Raw genomic sequence first — 23,339 nt, 5'->3', positions numbered from 1 at the left:
AATCAAGTGTTTTGCATTAAGGCGGACACACAATGCCGTATTTCTGACGGAGCCGCAACCTCACCTCTACTATCACCGCTTTTCCATAATCAAAGTGAAGTCATCAAAGAGATTATTTCAGTTTTGGAAACAGTTGAAAATAGGATGGAGCGAAGTTGGGACTGTGTGCAGGATGATCGATGACAGTGAACCCAAGGCGTCGGATTGTTGCAGATATCGCAGAGCTCGTGTGTGATCTGGCATTGTCATGCTGAAGAAGAGGGCGCTACATATGTAGAAAAACTTTCCGAATTCGAAACTCGATTACAGCACGCTGTTCCTCTTGCACCGGTATAGTTCCGTAACAAAGCGCCATGTTACACGTTACAATTTGGAAACCACTACTGACAGAACGTCAGTGAAGCGGGAAAGTCGACCTCGTAATATGTGTGACATGTCATCGATAATGAGCACAGAATAAAAAAATCGGAAAGGTTGCTTTACACTACGCTCTTATACATTACTTAGCCATCAAGATTTCATCCACGTTGGTAATGAATGAAAAGGTGTTCAGGAGTCTCACATTATGTTACCTTGTTAGACAATTTACGGACATACTCACTCTGGGTCGACATTGGCGGTTGCTTCATCGAGCACCAGGATCCTGTTGTTCCTGAGTATGGCCCTCGCCAGACACAGCAGCTGCCTCTGGCCCACGCTGAAGTTACTGCCGCCCTCCGTCACCTGGAAGTCCAGCGTCTGTATACTGGATTTGAGCTCCACCTGTGAAATTACGGTGTAGGAGCAAATAAATGCGTCAGCTATAAGGTGTGAGTTAGTGTTGGACTTGTATCGAATCTCACTCATTTATTAAAACAAAAAAGGTGTAAACAATGTCTTTCAATTAAACAAATTTTAATAGAATTTCTTCTAAAAAGGATGAAAATGTGGGGGCTTTCTCTATGCAGTTTCGTCTACAGTTAGAGATGAATTTGGATCGAAACTAGCAGCTTCCAGGTATTTTTCAACCATTACATTAGGTCACATGCTAAATAATATCAAACCATTTCGATTTTCACACGAACTTCAAGAGCTCTGGTAGAAGGCAAGTGTCAATCAAACAAGAAAAGGCTGAAATGTGAAAGAAATATACGGAATGGTTTTACAGTGAAAAGGAGCTTGACGACAGTACTGCGGAAAGATAAAAGGAAATAGCTGAAAATGAGATAGGGGACTGATATCGTGAGGAGAATACTCGAATGATGTAAATCAGAAGAAGGCACTTGGGCTGGAAGACATTTCTTCAGAATTAATAAGATCCTTGGGAGAACCCACAATGGCAAAACTGTTCCATGTGGTATATAGTCTACATGGGACATGTGAAATACCCTCGTACTTACAGAAGAATACATCAGTCTCAATACTGAACAAGGCAGGGGCCGACAGCTTTGAGTATTACCGAATCATCAGTTACAAAACACCAAAAAAAATTATCTACAGAAGTTTTAAACATGGCTACATAAGGCTCAAACGAAGGGGAGAGGTCGTCGTGGGGCAAGATGAGTGTTTGTTCCGCAAAAATGACTGAATACGCCAAGCGACAGACACTACGACCTACCGTGGAGGACAGGATTAAGAAATGCCAATCAACTATTATGTAGATTGAGAAACAGCTTTTGACTATGTTCACTGGAATACACTCTTTGAAACTATAATCTTGTCAGGGGTAAAATACAGGGAGCGAAAGCCAATCTCCAACTTGTACAGAATGCAGTTATGAGTCCAAGGATATGAAAAGGAGGCAGTAACTGAGAATTGAGTGAGACAGGATTGCTGTCAATCCTTCTTGTCACTAGTTTTTTAGATGAATGAATCATAGAAGAAACTGGTAGTCTTTTTTGAAAAAGACTGCATGTTCAGGGAGAAGGAATAAAACCTTTAAGATTTACCGATTACATTGCAGTGGTGTCACACGACAAAGGACCTCGCAGATCAGTAGAATGAAATACATGCTGCCTTAAAAATAGGTTGTAAAATTAACGTCAACGAAGCTAAAAAAGGGGCTAATGGACTACAGTGGTGATGCTGAAGGGATTAAATTAAGAAATAAGACTCTAAAAGTACTGTTATTTTGTTATCATATTGATTGATGATTGCCGACGTAGAGAGCATATGATATGCACAGTGGTAATAACAAGAAAAGCGTTTCTGAAAAAAAAGTTAAAAGTTTTGACATAAATATAAAATTTTGTTGAATTATTTAGGGTGCAGCCTTAACCAAAGTGAAACGTGGACTATAAATAGTACCGACAAGAACGAATAGCTTTTGAACTGTAGTATTACAGAACAATGCTGAAAATTGGATGGGAATATCGAGTAGATCTGAAAAGGTAGTGCGTCGAAATCGGGTAAAAGAGTTGGATTAAAACAAAGGATAGATTGATAGAACCCACCAAGAATAAGTGAATAATTAATGTGGTAATGAAGGGAATTTAGAGTAAGCAGGTTCAGATGAATGTAGTGCAAGGTTTCTGCAGAGATGAAGAGGGACGCTGCTTCAGTTTATACTTCGGACTCAAGACAACAGCCATAGAAGCACGAGATATAAGTAACACGTGACCCAGCTTTGGCGAGTCAAGTCATATGAATATCTTAAATTTCTCAAGTGAACTTACAAGAACGCAGTTTACAGGCTACAAAGCTACGCATATTCTTTAGTAAACGCGGAACAGAATTATGGAAATATCGCTTTGATAATCCATTAAGTCAGTAAACGATGAATCATCGACATCAGATCAGCCACTTGCGATTAGCTGTTGTGTAAAGTTCCCCACCCATGATGATCTTCAGATGTATGCATATTCTTCGTTACTACGTTCATCAGCACCATCAGTGAGTTATTTAGAACACATTACATCTACACCTACATCATACTCCGCAAGCCACCTAATCATGTGTGGCGGAGCGTACTTGCGGTATCACTATCTGATCCCTCCAACTCTGTTCTACTCGTGAATAGTGCGTGGGAAGAATGATTGTCGGTAAGCCTCTGTATTGTCCCTAATTTATCGAATTTTCTCCTCATGGTCAACATGGGAGATGTACGTGGGGGGGGGGGGGGGGGGGGGGGAAGGTAATATGTTGTCCAACTTCTCCTGTAAAGAGCTGTGACGAAATTTCAATAGTAAATCTCTCCGTGATGCACAACGCCTCTCTTGTAACGTCTGCCAGTGGAGTGTAGCATCTCCGTAACACCCTCTCGACAGTTAAGCGATCCCGTGACGAAACGTGCCAGTCTTCGTTGGATCTTCTCTACCTCCTCTATGTCCTACCTGATGTGGATCCCAGATAGATGAACAATACTGAAGAATCCGGCGAAAAAGCGCCTTATAACCCACTTCCTTCGTGGATGAGCTACATTTCCTTAAGATTCTTCCGATGAATCTGAGTCTGGTGTCTGCTTTTCCCACTATCTATTTTATGTAGTCATCCAGTTAAGGGCGCTCTGGATAGTTACGCCTAGATGTTTTACGCAGACGCTGCCTCCAGCTGTTTGTCATCAATAGTGTAGGTGTAGCTGTACAGTAGTGGATTTCTTTTCCTATATATGCGCAATACGTTACATTTATTTACGTTCAGGGCCAACAACCATTCATCAATTCTCTGCAGGTTGTTCTGCAAATTCTTACTATCTTCTGGCGTTGCTACTTTGGTATAAACAACTGCATACTTCTTTTTCAGTACTTCTGGATGGTGTTCGTTTAATATTGTTGTCAAAAACATCATTCTGTTTCAGTTTTCATTCGTATCGAGTTCTCCTGTGATCTAAAACTTACGTTCCATGAATATCCGCGTGATGTTTCCTTCTAGTTTCTATGCCCACGAAACATCTGGAAGTTAGCTTCGTGGAAAAACTGCTCCAGTTGCTGTTAAGAACTTCTTTCAGCCCAATACTAGTTTCAGCAGTTGTTTTAGGCCATATTCACGTAGTTTTGAAATGTCATATGTAAAAACAGAGGACTGCTGCAGTTCCATGTGATTCCACTTTTGTACATCAGAGGAGGTAATTGACTGGGATGGCCCATCCACAGCAACTATTTTACGCTTATGTTAAATCAGAAAGCTATTTTAGTCTTTTATTTGTAAAACATGCACTTTGGAATTTCCTAAGATGTCAAGACATAAACGTCTTAAGCCCAAAGAATATTTATAATGTAGTAAATAATAAAGTCATTAGAGGCTTAATGTTCACACACCCCTGTCTCTCGCCGTATCATTGGGTACATAACACTTTAAATCCATCTGCCTTGTATTTTTATCATTTGGAAGTTGAAACTTCCTGGCAGATTAAAACTGTGTGCCCGACCGAGACTCGAACTCGGGACCTTTGCCTTTCGCGGGCAAGTGCTCTACCATCTGAGCTACCGAAGCACGACTCACGCCCGGTACTCACAGCTTCACTTCTGCTAGTATCCGTCTCCTACCTTCCAAACTTTACAGGAGAGCTTCTGTAAAGTTTGGAAGGTAGGAGACGGATACTAGCAGAAGTGAAGCTGTGAGTACCGGGCGTGAGTCGTGCTTCGGTAGCTCAGATGGTAGAGCACTTGCCCGCGAAAGGCAAAGGTCCCGAGTTCGAGTCTCGGTCGGGCACACAGTTTTAATCTGCCAGGAAGTTTCATATCAGCGCACACTCCGCTGCAGAGTTAAAATCTCATTCTGGAAGCATTTGGAAGTTGTTTGTCTACACCACAGTGTAAGTTTTATACTCTGTGTGTACTTATATCATGCATAAATAAACTATGTTTTCTCATTTTCTGTTAAATACAATGTTTATACGTATATCATACTATGAAACTTTCCAGAACCACTTGGAAATGGCCTAGCGTAAAGGCCAAAAGTGGTAGTGGACTCAATAAAGTTCTCAACAGCAACTAGAGCGGTTTTTCTTTAAATCGACAAACATTTGAGGAATCAGCACACGGAGAAACCGATAACTCGTATCATGTTCACGGAATTTCAAACAATTCTTAATAAGTTCTGATATGTGTAATGCATCACCGGCACAGGGAATTTTTCCAGGTAGATTAAAATATGCAATTGTCAAGCTTCTCTATAAGAAAGGTGACATGAGAGACTTTAATAATTACCCTCCATATCCTTCCTGTTGTATTTTTCCTCTATATTCAAAAAAGTAATGTACTCAATCGTAGTCTCACATATAAGTAGAAACAACACAGTTTGATCACCAGAAGTGTTGCTCGACAAAGAATGCTATTTACATATTTACTCATCAAATATTACACGACTTAAATAGCAAAGTTTCGCCTGTTGGTTTTTTGTGATCTCGTACTATGTCTTTTATTGTGTAGACCACGTTACTTTCTTAGAAAAACTCCCGTTTTACAGAACTGATGGCTTTACACACAACTGATTTGAATCATATTTAACAAAGAAAATGCAATACATTGTGCTGAATAACACAAAAAATGTAGAAAGGAGAGAACATTTCAGTGAATAGGGAGGAATCACGAAGGGACTCCCAGAACGTTCTACTTTGGGTCCACTCCTATTCCTTATGTATGTGAAAGACCTTCCACTTAATATTCTTCAAGCAGAATTGGTACTTTTTGCAGATGATAGTAGCGCTGTAATAATTCCTACCATGAGAGAGAATGAAACAGAGGAGATACTTCATTGTGTTTCTCAAAGTACCATAGTGATTCTCTGAGAAAGAACTCTCTCTTAATTTTGAGAAAACGCACAACAAATAGATTCGTGCCAATAAATAACGTGGAAATGAACAGGACTCAGCAACCAGGATAGAACGCTCCAAGTTTTTGGATGTACATACCTTGGAACTTGAAATGGAAGAAGCATTTTACTGAGCTGCTCAAACAATTAAGTTCAGCTACCTCTGCTCTTTTATTAACTGCTAATCATGGAAACAAACGAATCAATCTCCTAACATTGTGTGCATGATTCCACTCAATAATGTCTTACGGAATAATTCTGTGGAGTAAATCATCACTTAGAAAGGAAGTATTGGCTGCAAATAAGCGAGCAATAAGAATAATACGTGGTGTTCACCCACGGCCAGAGGTTAGATACTTTAAGTGCACCGTCAGAGCACGTACACTATATGATCAAAAGTAACCGGACACCTTGCTGAAAATGACTTACAAGTTAGTGGGCCCTCCATTGGTAATGCTGGAATTCAGTATGTTGTCGGCCCACCCTTAGCCTTGCTGTTAGCGTCCACTCTCGCAGGCATACAATCAGTCAGGTACTGGAAGGTTTCTTGGGGAATGGCAGCCCATTCTTCACGGAGTGCTGCGCTGAGGAGGAGGAGGAGGAGATTAGTGTTTAACGTCCCGTCGACAACGAGGTCATTAGAGACGGAGCACAAGCTCGGGTAAGGGAAGGATGGGGAAGGAAGTCGGCCGTGCCCTTTCAAAGCAACCATCCCGGCATTTGCCTGAAGCGATTTAGGGAAATCACGGAAAACCTAAATCAGGATGGCCGGAGACGGGATTGAACCGTCGTCCTCCCGAATGCGAGTCCAGTGTGCTAACCACTGCGCCACCTCGCTCGGTGCTGCGCTGAGGAGAGGTATCGATGTCGGTCTGTGAGGCCTGGCGCGAAGTCGGCGACCCGAAACAGCACAAAGGTGTTCTATAGGATTCAGGTCAGGACTCTATGCAGGCCAGTCCATTACTGTCGTGCAACCACTCCACCACAGGCCGTACATTAGGAACAGGTGCTCGATCGGTTTGAAAGATGCAATCGCCATCCCCGAATTGCTCTTCAACAGTGGGAAATAGAAGGTGCTTAAAACGTGCTGTGATAGAGCTTTTTACTGTAGTGCTTTGATAGAGCCACCCAAAACAACAAGGGGTGCAAGCTCCCTCCATGAAAAACACGACCACACCAGGGTCTCCGAATTTTACTGTTTGAACTACACACGCTGGCATATGACGTTCACCATGCATTCGTCATACCCACACCCTGACATCCAATCGCCACACTGTGTACCGTGACTCGTCACTCCACACATCGTTTTCTCACTGTTCAATCGTCCAATGTTTACGCCCCTTACACCAAGCGAGGCGGCCTCTGGCATTTACCGGCGTGATGTGTGACTTATGACCAGCCGCTTGATAATGAAATCCAAGTTTTATCACCTCCCGCCTAACTGTCAGAGTACTTGTAGTGGATCCTGATGCAGTTTGGAATTCCTGTGTGATGGTTTGGAACGATGTCTGCTTATTACACATTACGACCCTCTGCAACTGTCGGCGTTCTCTGTCAGTCAACAGACGAGGTCGGCCTGTACGCTTTTGTGCTGTACGTCTCCCTTCAAGTTTCCACTTCACTATCACATCGGAAACAGTGGACCTAGGGATGTTTAGGAGTGTGAAAATCTCGAGTACAGACGTTTGACACAAATGACACCGACTCACCTGACCAAGTTTGAAGTCCTTGAGTTCCACGGAGTGCCCATCCTGCTCTCTCTCGATGTCTAATGCCTACTGAGGTCGCTGATATGGAGTACCTGGCAGTAGGTGGCAGCACTGTGCACCTAATATGAAAAACGTTTGTTTTTGGGGGTGTTCGGATACTTTTGATCACCATCATAAATAATCCATCAAAACTTGAGAATAATAGTGCTATCCATACCTACAACATATGATGAAACAATGACCTTTATTACACGTTATTACAGGTGGTAACTGCTCAAAAAAATGGCTCTAAGCACTATGGGAGTTAACATCTAACGTTATCAGTTCCCTAGACTTAGAACTACTTAAACCTAACTAACCTAAGGACATCACACACATCCATGCCCGAGGCAGTATTCGAACCTGTGACCGTAACAGCAGCGTAGTTCCGGACTGAAGCGCCTAGAACCGCTCGGCCACATGTTAATTGCTCAGATGTTTTCATTGCTCAGAAGTTTTAAGTGTAACTTAAAATAAGTTTTTCATGGACAACGCCTTCTGTTACATTGACGATAAATCGCGTATACATATCCGGTAAATTGACTCGTTTCACATCATTTAGGTAAAAGAATCGTTCAGATGATCTATCGAACATGTAAATGATGTGAGGGTACGAGATTCTCCAGGATTTTATAACTAATAATTCTGATGGCTATTGTGCACTGGTAGGAAAATCACATACTGTAGCAGTATATAAATGAACAAGAGTGACAAATTTCTCATTAGTGGGAAAAGGGAAAATATTATTTTCTCAAGAATTAATGTTATCCCTAGTTGGGATCATAGTTTCTTTAGATTACGTTTTGTTGTTGTGGTTCGTTTATCTGAGGTATTCCCTTGGGGTTTCATGCGGTCACGAACTGGGTTGAGCTGCGACATAACGTCACCCACAAGTGCGCCAAAGAGGTGTCTGCGGCGCACGGTGCTCCAAGGAATACCGATGACCCGGACGTGCGACAGACAAGAATGTCAACAGCATTAGGGCTTGTTTGTTTGTGCATGTTAAGAGCTTGTATTTGAAACGCTGAGAATGAGTCGCATAAAGAGTGAAGATTATGCAGTGTTTTGTCCACAAATTTTTGCATTGCTACTTCAGTAGAGTTACTAACAATTATTTAATATGTGTAACGTAGGTGAATCTGTATGGAGACCGTCAACTTTTATTGCATTAGAAAAGTTCGACAGAAGTGGATTCTAGCGCTGGCTAACTTCTCTAATGTTATCCGCCCATCTAACAAAAGATAGTCACCACATACTTTTCTTATCTTTTGGAATCCTACAAAGTATTTCATCACTCCATTTTCCACTCATCCCGCCGATAACATCTCCCCCACTCCACCCCCACCATCGTTCCATTTGTATTACATCATGATTATGTATTCCATTCTATGATCCATCTGTTCTGAAATTGTTCTTTCTGTAATTTCATTACTACTTTCGAACTAAGCTCATTATCAATCAGTACCTGTGCAAATTCAAGATGTCAAAAATGTAATTCGTGCTAAGATTATCTTGTTTCGCACAATATTTCAATAACAGACCTAGCTGTCTTAATTGATGGAAGTGGTTTGCTCATTGTTTGAATTCGAATTGGATCAACGTTTGTCTCTTGCTTGAAATAAGTTACTACACAGTGCAATTACCTTGTGACATGTCATCGGTTTTCAAATGGACTGCTCGGCGCTATGAAAGGTGTCACTCACCCACTGACACTACAATTCGTCCAAAGAGGCTTATGAGTAGTTTCAAGAAATAACGGAAGTTTGCACGTACCTTCTACTCTCAGCCACCGAGTACATGCAAGATTCCACCATTTCTCAAACAAAACTTCGTGTTTCTCACTCCGTAGCGTATAGTCTCTCTTCAACGTAATTTGCAGCCCCATTTTTGTACAACATATCCGCATGCATCTAGATTTGCACCTTGTAACTTTCCAATACCCAGAGTCGTTCTCAAGCTTCAAAACCGCATCTATTTACTATCTTTCGGATGAACAAAATTGTACTTGTGAGATGCTGTTGTAAGAAAGTTCGAAATCTTTTGATACAGACGTATCAATTAACAAAGCTATGCGCTTTCATTAAATGCTTCAGACGTAGTTTTTTCCGTGTGATATCGCCTCTGTTAAAGTTAAACACATTCAGTTATCTTTCATTTTCATCATAGAAACGATTTGCCCAAACTAAAAGTAAGAAATAAATTATTTTTGTCTTTATAAAACTTGCTCTATGTCGATCATGTGTGAAGAACAGCATTATCCAGGACGCCTGCCTTTTTCAGGCAGCGCTCTTCCGCTACCGAAGCGCCACAGGGCTCTGGGCGGATTAAAAGGTTCAGTTTCCCATGGATTGGTTCTATTTGGTCAAAATTACACAGAGAAAAGTCGGAGAATGGCAAAAGAAATCCACAAAGGTTCAATTCTCCTTTGGCCCATTCTATTTCTTCAAATCTACGAAGAGAATGTTCAAGAAACAGCAGCAGAAATTCAGCCGTACTTATAAGTCTTAGATTTTAGCTAAATCAAACTTTGTCTACTATATCAGTGGTGATCATCCTTCATCACTGTAGGCTCCGTACAGTTTCACATGACTGAGGAGGACCGGCCGGAGTGGCCGAGCGGTTCTAGGCGCTTCAGTCTGGAACCGCGCGACCGCTACGGTCGCAGGTTCGAATCCTGCTTCGGGCATGGATGTGTGTGATGTCCTTAGGTTAGTTGGGTTTAAGTAGTTCTAAGTTCTAGGGGACTGATGACCTAAGATGTGAAGTCCCGTAGTGCTCAGAGCCATTTGGACCATTTTTGACTGAGGAGGGGCGAAATACTGGAGCAGTCTGTTTGACGTCCTCAGATGTATGAATCGGTAGCACACTGTCCGCTAAAGACAGACGTACCATCTGGAGTCCCGCGCCTGTCACTTGAACAACTTTACCCTACGTGAAACCCATCCAGACTAAAAAAACAGTCAACACTATCCTATTTATCCATTCTAGCCTCACAATTTCTATGTACTTAGTCGTCCGCTATACTAACACGTGGAAATGGAAATGAAGTCCCATGCTTTGTGACAGAGCGTAGGGGAACGATGCGGGAGACCGCACCGCTGTACTAGGCAAGATCCTAATGGAGTTGGTTTGCCGTTGCCTTCCTCCGACCGTAGTGGGGATGAAGACGACACAACAACACCCAGTCATCTCCGGGAAGGTGAAAATCCATGACCCCTCCGGGAATCGAACCCGGGACCCCGTGCTCAGGAAGCGAGAACGCTAGCGCGAGACCACGAGCTACAGACTTACCAATATGTAATACAGTGAAATATCTTGGGTCTTGGCGCAGGGCAAAGTTGTCCTCGGAGAGACACTTGCCAAATATTCAATAGAAAGCTCATTGTGCTGAGCACAATGGCAGCATGCTACAGTGCTGTCAACGACAAAGACAAGAGCCTGTTCGGCGTACCTTTGTGATTGTGTTATTTAAGATGAGTAAGGGAGAGAAAGAAGACTGAAGGATGCCAGCATACAGTCTACCCCTATCGAATGACATCCAACAGGCTGACAAGGGCAAATCACGATCAACAATGTCATTGTCGTACACTCCATTAAATACTAAGAAAAGGTCAACCATTTACCCCAGCACATAGCTGGCCAACCACTGGCAGTCTCACATAGCTGGCATCAGAGCTATTTACTTACAAATAAATCGCGGTCAAACACTACCACCTTCAGATGTTAGAGCTGCAGCTATGGAGTTGGATGTAGAAACAGGCTAATACCCATATCCGGCCAAAGTTCCATCAAATTCAACAGCCTCATAAGTACTGCGAGACTTTCCCACTCCTTCCGTGTTGTTATGATGCAATTCATGGATTCTATCCGCCCACCTCCTCTCCCCCCCCCCCCACACACACTTTCACCACTCCCCTCCCCTCCAATTTCCATTTCCGCAAGAGGACCGCCAACGTAATGCATTCTAACTCGATTTTCGTATCTAATGCTTGAATAATAGACTTCTGAGACCACGGCTATATACCAGTATTTTAGACAGTTCTTAGTAATACATGTGCTAGAAATAATAACGTTGTCGTGCGGTTAACTAGCTTGGAAGTATGACGAAGTGAAACACACAGTAGACTCAGTAATCTACAACAGTAATTGTGAAATCTCATAATTCTTATACTTGGCAAAAGATCAGGTGATATGTCTCCCACGTGTCTCTAGATTCGATGAGATGTACAATAATAGGAAAGATATTATACAAGGCCGTTCAAAGTTAACATGGTGGTGACAAACGGCTAAAACTATTCTGTGCGTAGCGATACATCAAGAAGAATTACAGGGAACATGAAAGAAATTTAAAAATTTAGAACGTTGCGCAGACTCAGAGAATCAGAAGGTTCGGACATTTTTAAATCGACTTCTTCCAAACTGTCCGATCGATCATACTGGATATGGCGAAACTTAGATTCGATTAGATTCAGTTTTCGTTCCATAGACCCAAAAAATGAGATGATTCACTTGCGTGTGGAACATATCTGAAAGTAAGACATAAAAACATAAAACATTTGAATATAATACTTACTACCATGACAATTTGTCAGGAGATAGTCGAAAATAGTTAATACAATGCAGTAAACTGGAACAGCTAATATTTACAGAATTAACACATTCTTCAGAATGACACATTGTTATACACTATTAATAAATTTATCTTACGCAAAATACCTAATCTTGACTGTTGTGATCAAGTCTTGTCAAAACTGAAATCTAACAGATATTTTTACTTAAACTGACTTAACAGTCTCTGTTAAGATATTCATCTATGGAGTAGAAGGAGTTGCCTGTCAATAAGTATTTCAGACAGTTTAAACCGTGCTTTATCTGAAACCAAGTTTTTAATGGTTGCTGGCAATTTACTAAAAATCTGTGTTCCTGAATATTGGACCCCTTTTTGGACCAAGGTAAGTGATTTTACGCCTTTATGTAGATTGTTCTTATTCCTACTATTGATACTGCGTACTGAGCAATTGGTTGGGAATAAAGATGTATTAATTGCAATATATTTCATTAAGAATAAATATACTGAGAAGCAGTGGCTAGAATACAAAGTTCCTTGAAGAGGTTTCTACAAGATGTTCTCGAATTTACACCACAAATGATTCTTATCACACGCTTTTGCACCCTAAAAACTTTTGCTCGGTTTGATGAGTTGCCCCAGAATTAGATCCCGTACGACATAATAGAATGAAACTAAGCAAAGTATGCAAGATTTTTTATATTTACATCTCCTACATCTGACATCTTACAGACTTGTTTAGGCGCTTTAGCAATTCTGTGGTATGCCCTTCCCAACTGAATTTATTATCAAGTTGTCTGTCTTTGACCATCTAGTTCTCCGACCCGACGCCCGTGGATTTCTTTTTATAGGGCTATGTGAAATACCTTGTGTATTTGTCTACTTTGCTGAACATAATTCTAGAACTCAAAATGCACACACCTAGGTGACTCCACATATGCTTCAGAATGTACAGTGCAAAACGGGTTATCGCTTAGACGTAGTCCTTGTGACAACGGGGAGTCATATGGAATATCTATAAAGTACATAAAAATGTTCTTTTATATTCTCTGTAATTCTTATCGATGTTGGCTACGTATTAAATAGTTATAGCTGTTTGTAATCGCTATATTAATTTTGAATTGCCCTATATGAGACTAATAAACGTTGGATGATTCGCGAATATTAGTTCAGCTGCATGAAACGTAGACAGTCTATGTGTACGCACGGCTGGCCCATTCGACAGGGCAAAACTGCTGTCACGTTTTGCAAGTGCTGCTCTGGTAGGCATCACTACAAGTTACTTCAGATGGCTTGGACGGCCTGCGGTCCTTTATTCTTTCTGTTGTGTCTAGACCATACAGCCTAGACACAATGCTGTAGCCGATAGGGCACGCAAGGCTAACGCAGACGGGCGTGAAGTCTGGAACATGAGAACTTATAAATGAATAAGAAGAAAAGTACGTAGATGCTTGTTACTTAACTTTTAATTAGTCCTTGGAATACATCTCTCTTGAATATTAGTAAGCTATAGGCACTGATACAAATGGCGCCTTGCTAGGTGGTCGCCAGTTAACTTAGCAGAGGGCTATTCTACTGTCTATCTCTCGGCAAATGAGAGCAAGGCTTAGCACGTCCAATCACTAGCTATGTTGTCCGTACAACTGGGGCTGAGGTCTCCTCAGTCTCTCGAGACCTGCCTTGTGGTGGCGCTAGGTTTGCGATCCCACAGTGGCGACACGCGGGTCCGACATGTACTACAGGACCGCGGCCGATTTAAGTTACCACCTAGCAAGTGTGGTGTCTAGCGGTGACACCACATTCCTCCCCCGCAAATCGGCGAACGGTCGTGAGATAAGGCTTCCGCCCGCCGTGGGGAGGACCGCATGTCGACGTATGCGATGAGGTGGGGAGCCTAACAACAGGCGAGGCTGTGCCACCCGCACCCGGCCATTCGGTCCGAGGGGAGCTAGGAAACGCCTGAAAACCTAGTCCAGGGTGCACGTCAACATGCGGGGTATGCGCACGTAATGAGACAGGAGGGGCCGAAGGGTCGACCTCCATTGCGTCGGGGAATCCGACGCGCGATGACGACATCTGGTCCGGAGCGGGCAAGAGGTCCATGGCGGAGGACGGCTGGTCACGGGAAGCGAGCGGCGGCGCGTGACCCTGGGAGGCGCCGGGCGGTTGCAGCGAAGCGTCCACTGCGGGCGGCGCCGGCGGCGGCTGCGGCGGCGGCGCGACGCCATGAGGCAAAAGGGAAGGCAGCGTCGGTAACACCTGGGGATGAGACGAGCCAGTAGATGGGTCCCCAAGGCGCTGACCGGACGGCTCCGTCGCTGAAAGTAGACGGGGAGCGGCAGAACCCAGGCGACGACAGAGGCGCAGCTGATTGAGATGCCGACGCACCTCACCAGAGGCCCCCAAAACCAAATACATCGCGCGGCCGAGGCAGCGAAGAATGCGCCCTGCGAGCCAACGCCGTGAACCGCGATAGGTGCGATAATAGACAACGTCGCCAGGAGCAAAAGCAGGAGTCTGCCGCTGCACAGGAACCTGATGTGGCGGATGCAGCAAAGACATCAAGGTGCGATGAGAACGACCATGGAGCAATTCAGCCGGCGAGCGACCATCGCGGGGCTGAGAGCGATACGAAGACAAAAAGAGCAACAAAGCGTCCTCCCGAGAATGCGACTCTTTCAATTTCAACATCTGCGACTTAAAAGTCCGGACCAATCGTTCAGCGGCACCGTTTGACTGAGGCGGAAACGGCGCGGATGTCAGATGTTGAATACCATTGGCCTCGCAGAAGGACTGAAATTCTGCGGACATGGATTGTGGGCCATTGTCGGAAACAATAGTCTGCAGAAGACCTGCAATGCAAAAGATAGCAGACAAGGCGTGGATTGTGGCAGAAGACGTCGTGGAAGACATCCGGACAACAAAAGGAAAATTACTGAAAGTATCGACCACAACCAACCATCGAGCATTCCAGAATGGACCAGCAAAATCGATGTGCAAGCGTTGCCAAGGGGAAGTGGCTTTCGGCCATGCAAAGAATTGCCGCGGCGGTGCGGATTGCTGTTCGGCACACGCCACGCAAGAGAAGCACATATTCGTAATCGCAGCATCGATTCCGAGCCAAGTACAGTGCTGACAAGCAAGTTGTTTCGTACGCACTATACCCCAATGTCCTTGGTGAAGAAGCTTTAAGACAGAGGACTGTAACGAACGTGGGACCACGACTCTGGACTGATCATTATCAGAACGCAACAACAAAACACCACGTCGTACAAAAAGTCTCTCCTTGTGGGCAAAAAACGGCGAACCAAAGGATCCTCGATCCGTGACTTTGACAAGGGCCATTGCGTAGCAACAAAACGCAAAACAGTAGCAAGGACAGGGTCAGCAGCTGTGGCTGTAGCTACACGATGAAAATCAATCGGAAACGATTCGACCACGTCATCGGTGTCCGAATCAATGAACATGCAAGCAAGTTCGGAAGAATCGAATGCTTTATCCTCAGCAACAGGCAAACGGGACAACGCATCAGCGTTGCCGTGCTTAGCAGTGGACCGATACAAGATATCGTAGCGGTACTGCGAGAGAAAAAGAGACCAGCGAATGAATTTCTGCGCTGTACGTGGAGGTACAGGCTTGTTCGGATGAAAAAGCGATGTCAAAGGTTTGTGGTCCGTGATGATTGTAAAGTGACGACCATACAAGAAATCATGAAACTTTGTAACACCAAACACGAGAGCTAAAGCTTCTTTCTCTATCTGGGAATAATTTCTTTGCGCAGATGAGAGCAATTTGGACGCAAAGGCAATAGGGCGATCATGCGAGCCATCCTTGTGCGCAAGCACAGCACCGATCCCGAAATCCGATGCATCCACCATCAACAAAAGGGGTTTCTGGGGATCGAATGGCGTAAGGCACGTATTTGAAAGTAACGCCGATTTCAACTGGCGAAAGGCGCGTTCGCATTCCGTCGTCCAGACGAACGGAACACCTTTACGGCGTAAGCGATGAAGCGGAGCTGAAATGGAAGAAACATTGCGCACAAACTTTGCATAATAATTAATTTTACCCAGCACACTCTGTAGTTGTTTAACATCCCGTGGCGAAGGCAACTCCTGTATGGCACGGAGGTGCTCTGGACTCGGATGTATGCCTTGGGCACTGATGACATGCCCCAGGTAGGGTAAGTCCCGAGCAAAAAACACACATTTGTCCTCCCTCAAGCGAAGACCATTCTGACGCAAGACCTGAAATAATGTTCGGAGATTTTGCAAATGTTCGGCTTCTGTCTTTCCTGAGATCACAATATCGTCCAGATAGTTCGCAGCAGTAGGGACCGACGCACAAACAGTTTGTAAATATTGCTGAAACAAAGCAGGGGCGGATGCACACCCGAATGGCAGTCTTTTGAAGCGATACAAGCCAAGATGCGTGTTTACCACCAAGACGCGCTGGGATTCTGCGTCCACAGGTATTTGCAAGTACGCATCTGCTAGGTCCAATTTTGAAAAATATTTTCCCGGGCACAGTTTGTCAAAAAGATCTTCCGGGCGGGGCAAAGGAAAAGTGGCAGTCACAAGTTGTGGATTCACTGTTGCCTTGAAGTCCACACAAAGTCTCAGTTTACCGGAAGGTTTTGGCAAAATTACTAAGGGTGAGGCCCAGAGAGAAGCCTGCACACGTTCAATTACACCTTGAGATTCTAAATCGGCTAATGTTCTGGCGACCTCATCACGCAATGCGTGGGGAACATTGCGCGCTCTGAAAAATTTCGGTTGCGCGTGTTCTTGCAGTACCAAATGCGCTTCATAGTTCTTAGCGCAACCAAGGCCCGGTGCAAAAATGTCTGCAAATTCTTCACAAAGACTAGAAACACTGGCGGAAGGCACAGTCTGATTCACTAATAGGACCTGATTTACTATAGACATATTAAACAATTGAAAGAAATCTAAACCAAACAAGTTCACTGCAGAAGTAGAACGAAGAACATAAAATGATACAAGTTTTGTCTGTCCCATGTATGTGGCAAGAAGGCTGCACTGTCCTAACACAGGTATATGCTGGCCAGAGTAACTATGTAACTTAACATTTGCGGCACGCAATGGCGGTTTGCCCAGTTGTTTGTACGTGTCGTGATTGAGCAATGAAACTGCAGCTCCGGTATCGAGCTGGAAGGGTATCACTTTGCCTTCAAAGTCTAAGTCCACAAAAAGTTTATTGTCCTGCTGACGACAAGAGCTACTGTCACGTGCAATTTGAACTGATACAGGTACAGAAGCACTGGCGACTGTACGGGATTTCCGGCGACGTCGACGCACACGTTTGGTGGGACGAACATAGTCACTGTTAGCTAAAGTGTCACTGGACGGGTTGGAATGAACTACATGAATGTCCATGGGCGAAGGTCCACGAGCCTGATTGTCCTGGGTTCGATTCCGGCGCGAAGCAAAGGGCCTGGAATTATTGTGATTGTCTGATCGAAGCCTTTTCTGGCAAACACTTTGAACATGTCCTTTCTTTTGACAGTAAAAGCAAATAGCTTGGCGTGACGGGCAATTTTCACGCGAATGTCTAGTGGCACACCGCGGGCATGATTTCACTACAGTTGCTTGCGTACGCGGCGCACGTGTTTGCAAGGTAGGCTGCCGCTGCGGTAACGGGCGCGAGGGCTGCTTAGCGTCCCGTGCAGCGGGCCCGGCGGGCCGGTTAATGTGACAAACTGCTGGCGAAGTTTCAAATGAGTCCTGAGCAAAGTCAAGTGTGTCTTGCCTATCCAATATGTCTATCACTTGTTGAAGGGAGGGATTAACGAGTTTCAAAATCTGTTCCCTTATGCGAACATCAGAAACGTTCTGTGCTATTGCATCACGCACCATTGTATCTGAATAAGGAAGTCCACAGTCACATTCAAATGCACACTCCCTAGTAAGTCCTTGCAAAGTTGCAACCCACTCCCTATTAGTCTGACCGGCCGTACGTTTTGTACGAAAGAACGTATACCGTTTTGCAACGACATTCACTGTTTCTTTGAAATAGGCATCTAAAGCAGACAAAATTTCTTCGTAGGTCAGAGTTGCTACGTCGCGTCGGGGAAACAACTTCACTATCACACGGTAGGTAAACACACCGACACAAGAAAGCAAAAACGGCTGCCGCTCGTTACCTTGAATTCTGTAGGCTGTTAGATGAAACTGGAACTGGCGGGACCATTCTTGCCATGTTTCATCGGCCGCCACGAATGGTCTAAATTGCGGTGCAACAGCGTTTTGTGGCAGCGGTAGCGATGAAGCGGCTGCTGCCGCATCGTGTTGCAGCACACGTTGACCCTGGACGAGCTGTCCCAGGGCATCCAATAACGCCTGCGACTGCTGATTCTGCAAGCGAAAAAATTCGGACAGTACATCCGGAGATTGTGGCGAAGCCATGACACAAACGAATTAATACAAACTCTTTTTCTCGTCGCCAATAATGTTGTGTCTAGACCATACAGCCTAGACACAATGCTGTAGCCGATAGGGCACGCAAGGCTAACGCAGACGGGCGTGAAGTCTGGAACATGAGAACTTATAAATGAATAAGAAGAAAAGTACGTAGATGCTTGTTACTTAACTTTTAATTAGTCCTTGGAATACATCTCTCTTGAATATTAGTAAGCTATAGGCACTGATACAAATGGCGCCTTGCTAGCGTGGTCGCCAGTTAACTTAGCAGAGGGCTATTCTACTGTCTATCTCTCGGCAAATGAGAGCAAGGCTTAGCACGTCCAATCGCTAGCTATGTTGTCCGTACAACTGGGGCTGAGGTCTCCTCAGTCTCTCGAGACCTGCCTTGTGGTGGCGCTAGGTTTGCGATCCCACAGTGGCGACACGCGGGTCCGACATGTACTACAGGACCGCGGCCGATTTAAGTTACCACCTAGCAAGTGTGGTGTCTAGCGGTGACACCACACTTTCCATGATTTTTCCCTTTACAACTCCTTCTTCTGGCAAATTAACTATATCTTGGCGCCACAGCAGATGTCACATGACCCTTTCCTTCTTTCTGTAAGCAGCCTCTTCTTTCTAGTAAGTCCTCATTTCGTACCTCCTTTGTCCACTTAACTGTTAAAATTCACATCTCAAAAGCTTTCATTTCCTTCCTCTTGAGGTTTACGATGGTAAATACATTACTGGCCATTAAAATTGCTACACCACGAAGATGACGTGGTACAGACGCGAAATTTAACCGACAGGAAGGAGATGATGTGATATGCAAATGATTAGCTTTTCAGAGCATTCACAGAAGGTTGGTGTCGGTGGCGACACCTACAACATGCTGATATGAGGAAAGTTTCCAACCGATTTCTCATACACAAACAGCAGTTGACCGGCGTTGCCTGGTGAAACGTTGTTGTGATGCCTCGTGTAAGGAGGAGAAATGCGTACCATCACGTTTCCGACTTTGATAACGGTCGGACTGTAGACTATCGCGATTGCGGTTTATCGTATCGCGACATTTCTGCTCGCGTTGGTCGAGATCCAATGACTGTTAGCAGAATATGGAATCGGTGGGTTCAGGAGGGTAATACGGAACGCCGTGCTGGATCCCAACGGCCTCGTATCACTAGCAGTCGAGATGACAGGCATCTTATCCGCATGGCTGTAACGGATCGTGCAGCCACAAAAAGAGCAAAGAGTCAGCACATGGGGACGTTTGCAAGACAACAACCATCTGCACGAACAGTTCGACGACGTTTGTAGCAGCATGGACTGTCAGCTCGGAGACCATGGCTGCGGTTACTCTTGACGCTGCATCACAGACAGCAGCGCCTGCGATGGTGTACTTAACGACGAACTTGGGTACACGAACGGCAAAACGTCATTTTTTCGGATGAATCCAGGTTCTGTTTACAGCATCATGATGGACGCATCCGTGTTTGGGGACATCGCGATGAACGCACATTGGAAGCGTGTATTAGTCATCGCCATACTGGCGTATCACCCTCCGTGATGGTATGGGGTGCCACTGGTTGCACGTATCAGTCACCTCTTGTTCGCATTGACGGCACTTTGAACAGTGCGCGTTACATTTCAGATGTGTTACGACCCGTTGCTCTACCGTTCATTCGATCCCTGCGAAACCCTAGATTTCAGTAGGATAATGCACGACCGCATGTTGCAGGTCCTGTACGCGCCTTTCTGGATACATAAAATGTTCGACTCTGCCCTGGCCAGCAAATTCTCCAGATCTCTCACCAATTGAAAACGTCTGGTCAATGGTGGCCGAGCAACTGACTCGTCACAATACGCCAGTCACTACTCTTGATGAACTGTGGTGTCGTGTTGAAGCTGCATGGGCAGCTGTACCCGTACACGCCATCCAAGCTCTGTTTGACTCAATGCCCCGGCGTATTAAGGCCGTTATTACGGCCAGAAGTGGTTGTTCTGGGTACTGATTTCTCAGGATCTATGTACCCAAATTGCGTGAAAATGTAATCACATGTCAGTTCTAGTATAATATATTTGTGCAATGAATACCCATTTATCATCTGCATTTCTTCTTGATGTAGCAATTTTAATGGGCAGTAGTGTACTTCGCTATACTCCAGATGTACACCTTCAGAAAGTTCTTCTTCGTTTCCATCTCATGGAAATAACTTTTTGATAGTTTTGTTTGTGAAACTTGCGTAGTTTGATAAATATAATAACAAATAGCGGCAGTGAGTACAAGACGATGTAAATACAATCATCTCGGTTTCCAGGCCTCGTCATTTCGAATAATATTCTCGAGCTTTCGATGGCTGTCCCCGCCATCTAGTGACTACCGACGCTGTCTCTCTCTCTCTCTTGTGATAGGATGTGATACAGCGTCACCGGTGGAGAACGGCCTTACTGTCCTGGTGTATAGGTAAAACTGTTCTATCTTACAGTGACATCATTGGATTGCACGTTGAATGTGTGGCGGTGGGACTTGAGGTCCCGTACCACCCTCCGACGGTGGAAGTTCAAAGCCGGGTCAGGCACGATTTTCCACTCATGTAGCCACGGATTCGGCCGCTGGCACCAATCAGAGAGGCACACTGGGCGCAAGAAGAGCTGTGTCACCTTTAACAGGGCGCAGTATACCTCGTATCTTAGGGGCGGGCGGGAACACTGGCGTCGACCCATGACTCTGCAGCACACGTCCTAACTTGCTGCTCGCTGCACCACGCTGTGGCACGAAGGCAACCGGCTTGGTTTCTTCTGCCGATTCACAAGGCGTCCTTCTTCAGTTAAATCTGAAAGCGTTTGCAATGTCTCTCTTCCTATAATCATTCTCTTTGAACACCTGCGTCAAGTGCTGCAATTCAAACTGTAGGTGGTCGTCGTCAGAAACTACTTTTTCTCTGTGTATTACAGAGTTCAGGACCGCTGTCTTGCGAAAACTATCGGCGTTCAAATATCGATCAATGTGCGTCGGCCTCCTGCCTTCCGCTCAGGTAAAACATCCAAGAATGGTAGCTTGGCATCCTAATTTCTGACGACGGGGAATCCGTTATAAAAGAGGCGGCTTAGATAAGAACGAACAGCAGCAATTTTAACAGAGACCAGGAGTACACCCTGAGTCGGGCGTGGGGCGGGCTTTGGATGTCGAAAGGACATGTTTGAAGGAAAAGACATAACTGATATGCCTAGCTGAGCAGTGGATCCACCTTCTTCAGGACCGATGCACAAATACGCTCGACCTCTTGTAGGAATTTCAGAGTAGCGAACGGGAGTGCAATGGACAGGGACTGCGGATAGGTGGCGCTCGGTGGGAGTGTGGATCGGCCTTGAGGCGTGCCGAGATAGTCGGCGCAGTTGCGCTAACTCTGTGTCCCGGATAGCGAGTGGTTAACGTACCTGCCTGGTAAGCAGGAGATCCCGGGTTGGAATCCCGGTCCGGTACACGTTTTCGCTCTTCGCCGCTGATTCCGTATAATGTCCTGCACCTGACACCAGTGATCCCCTTCAGTTTTAAACTGATATTTAATCACAACGTAATTTTTTTCTTTGCAGGCGAGATACGATACAAGAACTTGTATACAAAATAAGTGGATTTGATATTCCTAGGGATTAACTGCTTTAAATAACTTTCGGTAGCCACTCGTACTCCTGTGCTTGAAAAACATTTCATATACAAATACGAAACGCTACCTTCGGCAGGAAGACGTCTAACCTCACCTCCTCAAGTGCGTTCCACAACATCGCATCGTCAAACTCTGAGAATGGGTCCAGGTTGAAGCGGAGAGTCTCTGAGAAGAGCACGGGCTCCTGCGGGATGATGGAGATGCGCTTCCGCAGGTCGTGAAGGCCCAGCGTGCTGGTGTCCACGCCGTCAACCAGGATCGCCCCCTCTAGTGGGGCCAGCCGGAACAGGGCGGAGATAAGCGACGACTTCCCTGCGCCCGTTCGGCCAACAATGCCAACCTACATACATAACGCTTATTTTAATGTTACGAAAGTGGTAACAACATAATTATGATGCTTCATAGGCACATATAAAACATTGTGCACAGTAGGACCTTATGTGTAGCTTCAATGGTGAAATTAAGGTTCTTGAGAACTGGAGGGTCCGTTTGGCTGTACTTGAGGTAAATGTTTTGGAAGATGACCTGCCCTCGCTGTGGCCATGTTGCAGGTGGTTTCTTGTCTGAAATAGAAATTGCAGAGGAGCTCTTCACGAAATGAATCGTTTATTCTATAGCTAAATGTGCGCTGCAGTGATACGGCCCAACAATACTGTTGTACCTCTGTGGAAAATCCTCTACTTCTGTTCTGGGTACAACCGATAGACTACATAAAATAAACTGAGGGAATTTCATTCTTAGAATCATACTAGTTCAGCTAGTTGGGGAAACAGATCCGGCGTTTCGTTTGATTGACGCATAAAACGTCGTAATACGTCTAGTACACTAAAATTATTACAAGAAACTATATGCTGTCATATTTAGGCCTGATGATAGAATAGACAAAAGAAAAGAATCGGTTAAACTCATTGTATTACATTTCACAAAACTTCATTTCATAAAACTTCTTATATGATCATACTTACCATACTGAAAGCTGTAAAAACCTCTAACACGTTGACATACAAAAGATGCCATGGTGGCGCACAAGTTAAAATGACTCAAAAATCCAATGATAAATACATACGAAGATTTAGAAAATAGAAAACAACAATAAAAGTACAATATAAGGTCCCTAAAATCAATAAAAAGACTATACAAAGTAATACACATCAGTTCGTACATGAAATTAATGTTTTTCCCCAAGGCTACGGATCACAAAATAAAA

The 23,339-nt window shown here is 44.6% G+C and overlaps 1 protein-coding gene across 1 annotated transcript in view; it reads right to left on the bottom strand.

Annotated features, from left to right (window-relative positions):
• Positions 1-23,339, bottom strand: part of LOC126235089 (ATP-binding cassette sub-family C member 4-like) — a 257,022-nt gene that overhangs the window by 8,846 nt on the left and 224,837 nt on the right. Inside the window, exons 20-22 of the mRNA XM_049943823.1 lie at positions 22,568-22,695; positions 22,227-22,472; positions 602-762 (exon numbers count right to left, since the gene is read on the bottom strand). Of these exons, the coding sequence (XP_049799780.1) occupies positions 602-762; positions 22,227-22,472; positions 22,568-22,695 (535 nt within the window). The remainder of the gene's footprint in view (positions 1-601; positions 763-22,226; positions 22,473-22,567; positions 22,696-23,339) is intronic.

The sequence above is a fragment of the Schistocerca nitens genome, chromosome 2, assembly GCF_023898315.1.
Source record: "Schistocerca nitens isolate TAMUIC-IGC-003100 chromosome 2, iqSchNite1.1, whole genome shotgun sequence".
NCBI lineage: Eukaryota > Metazoa > Arthropoda > Insecta > Orthoptera > Acrididae > Schistocerca > Schistocerca nitens.
This window is presented reverse-complemented; position numbering and strand designations above follow the sequence as displayed.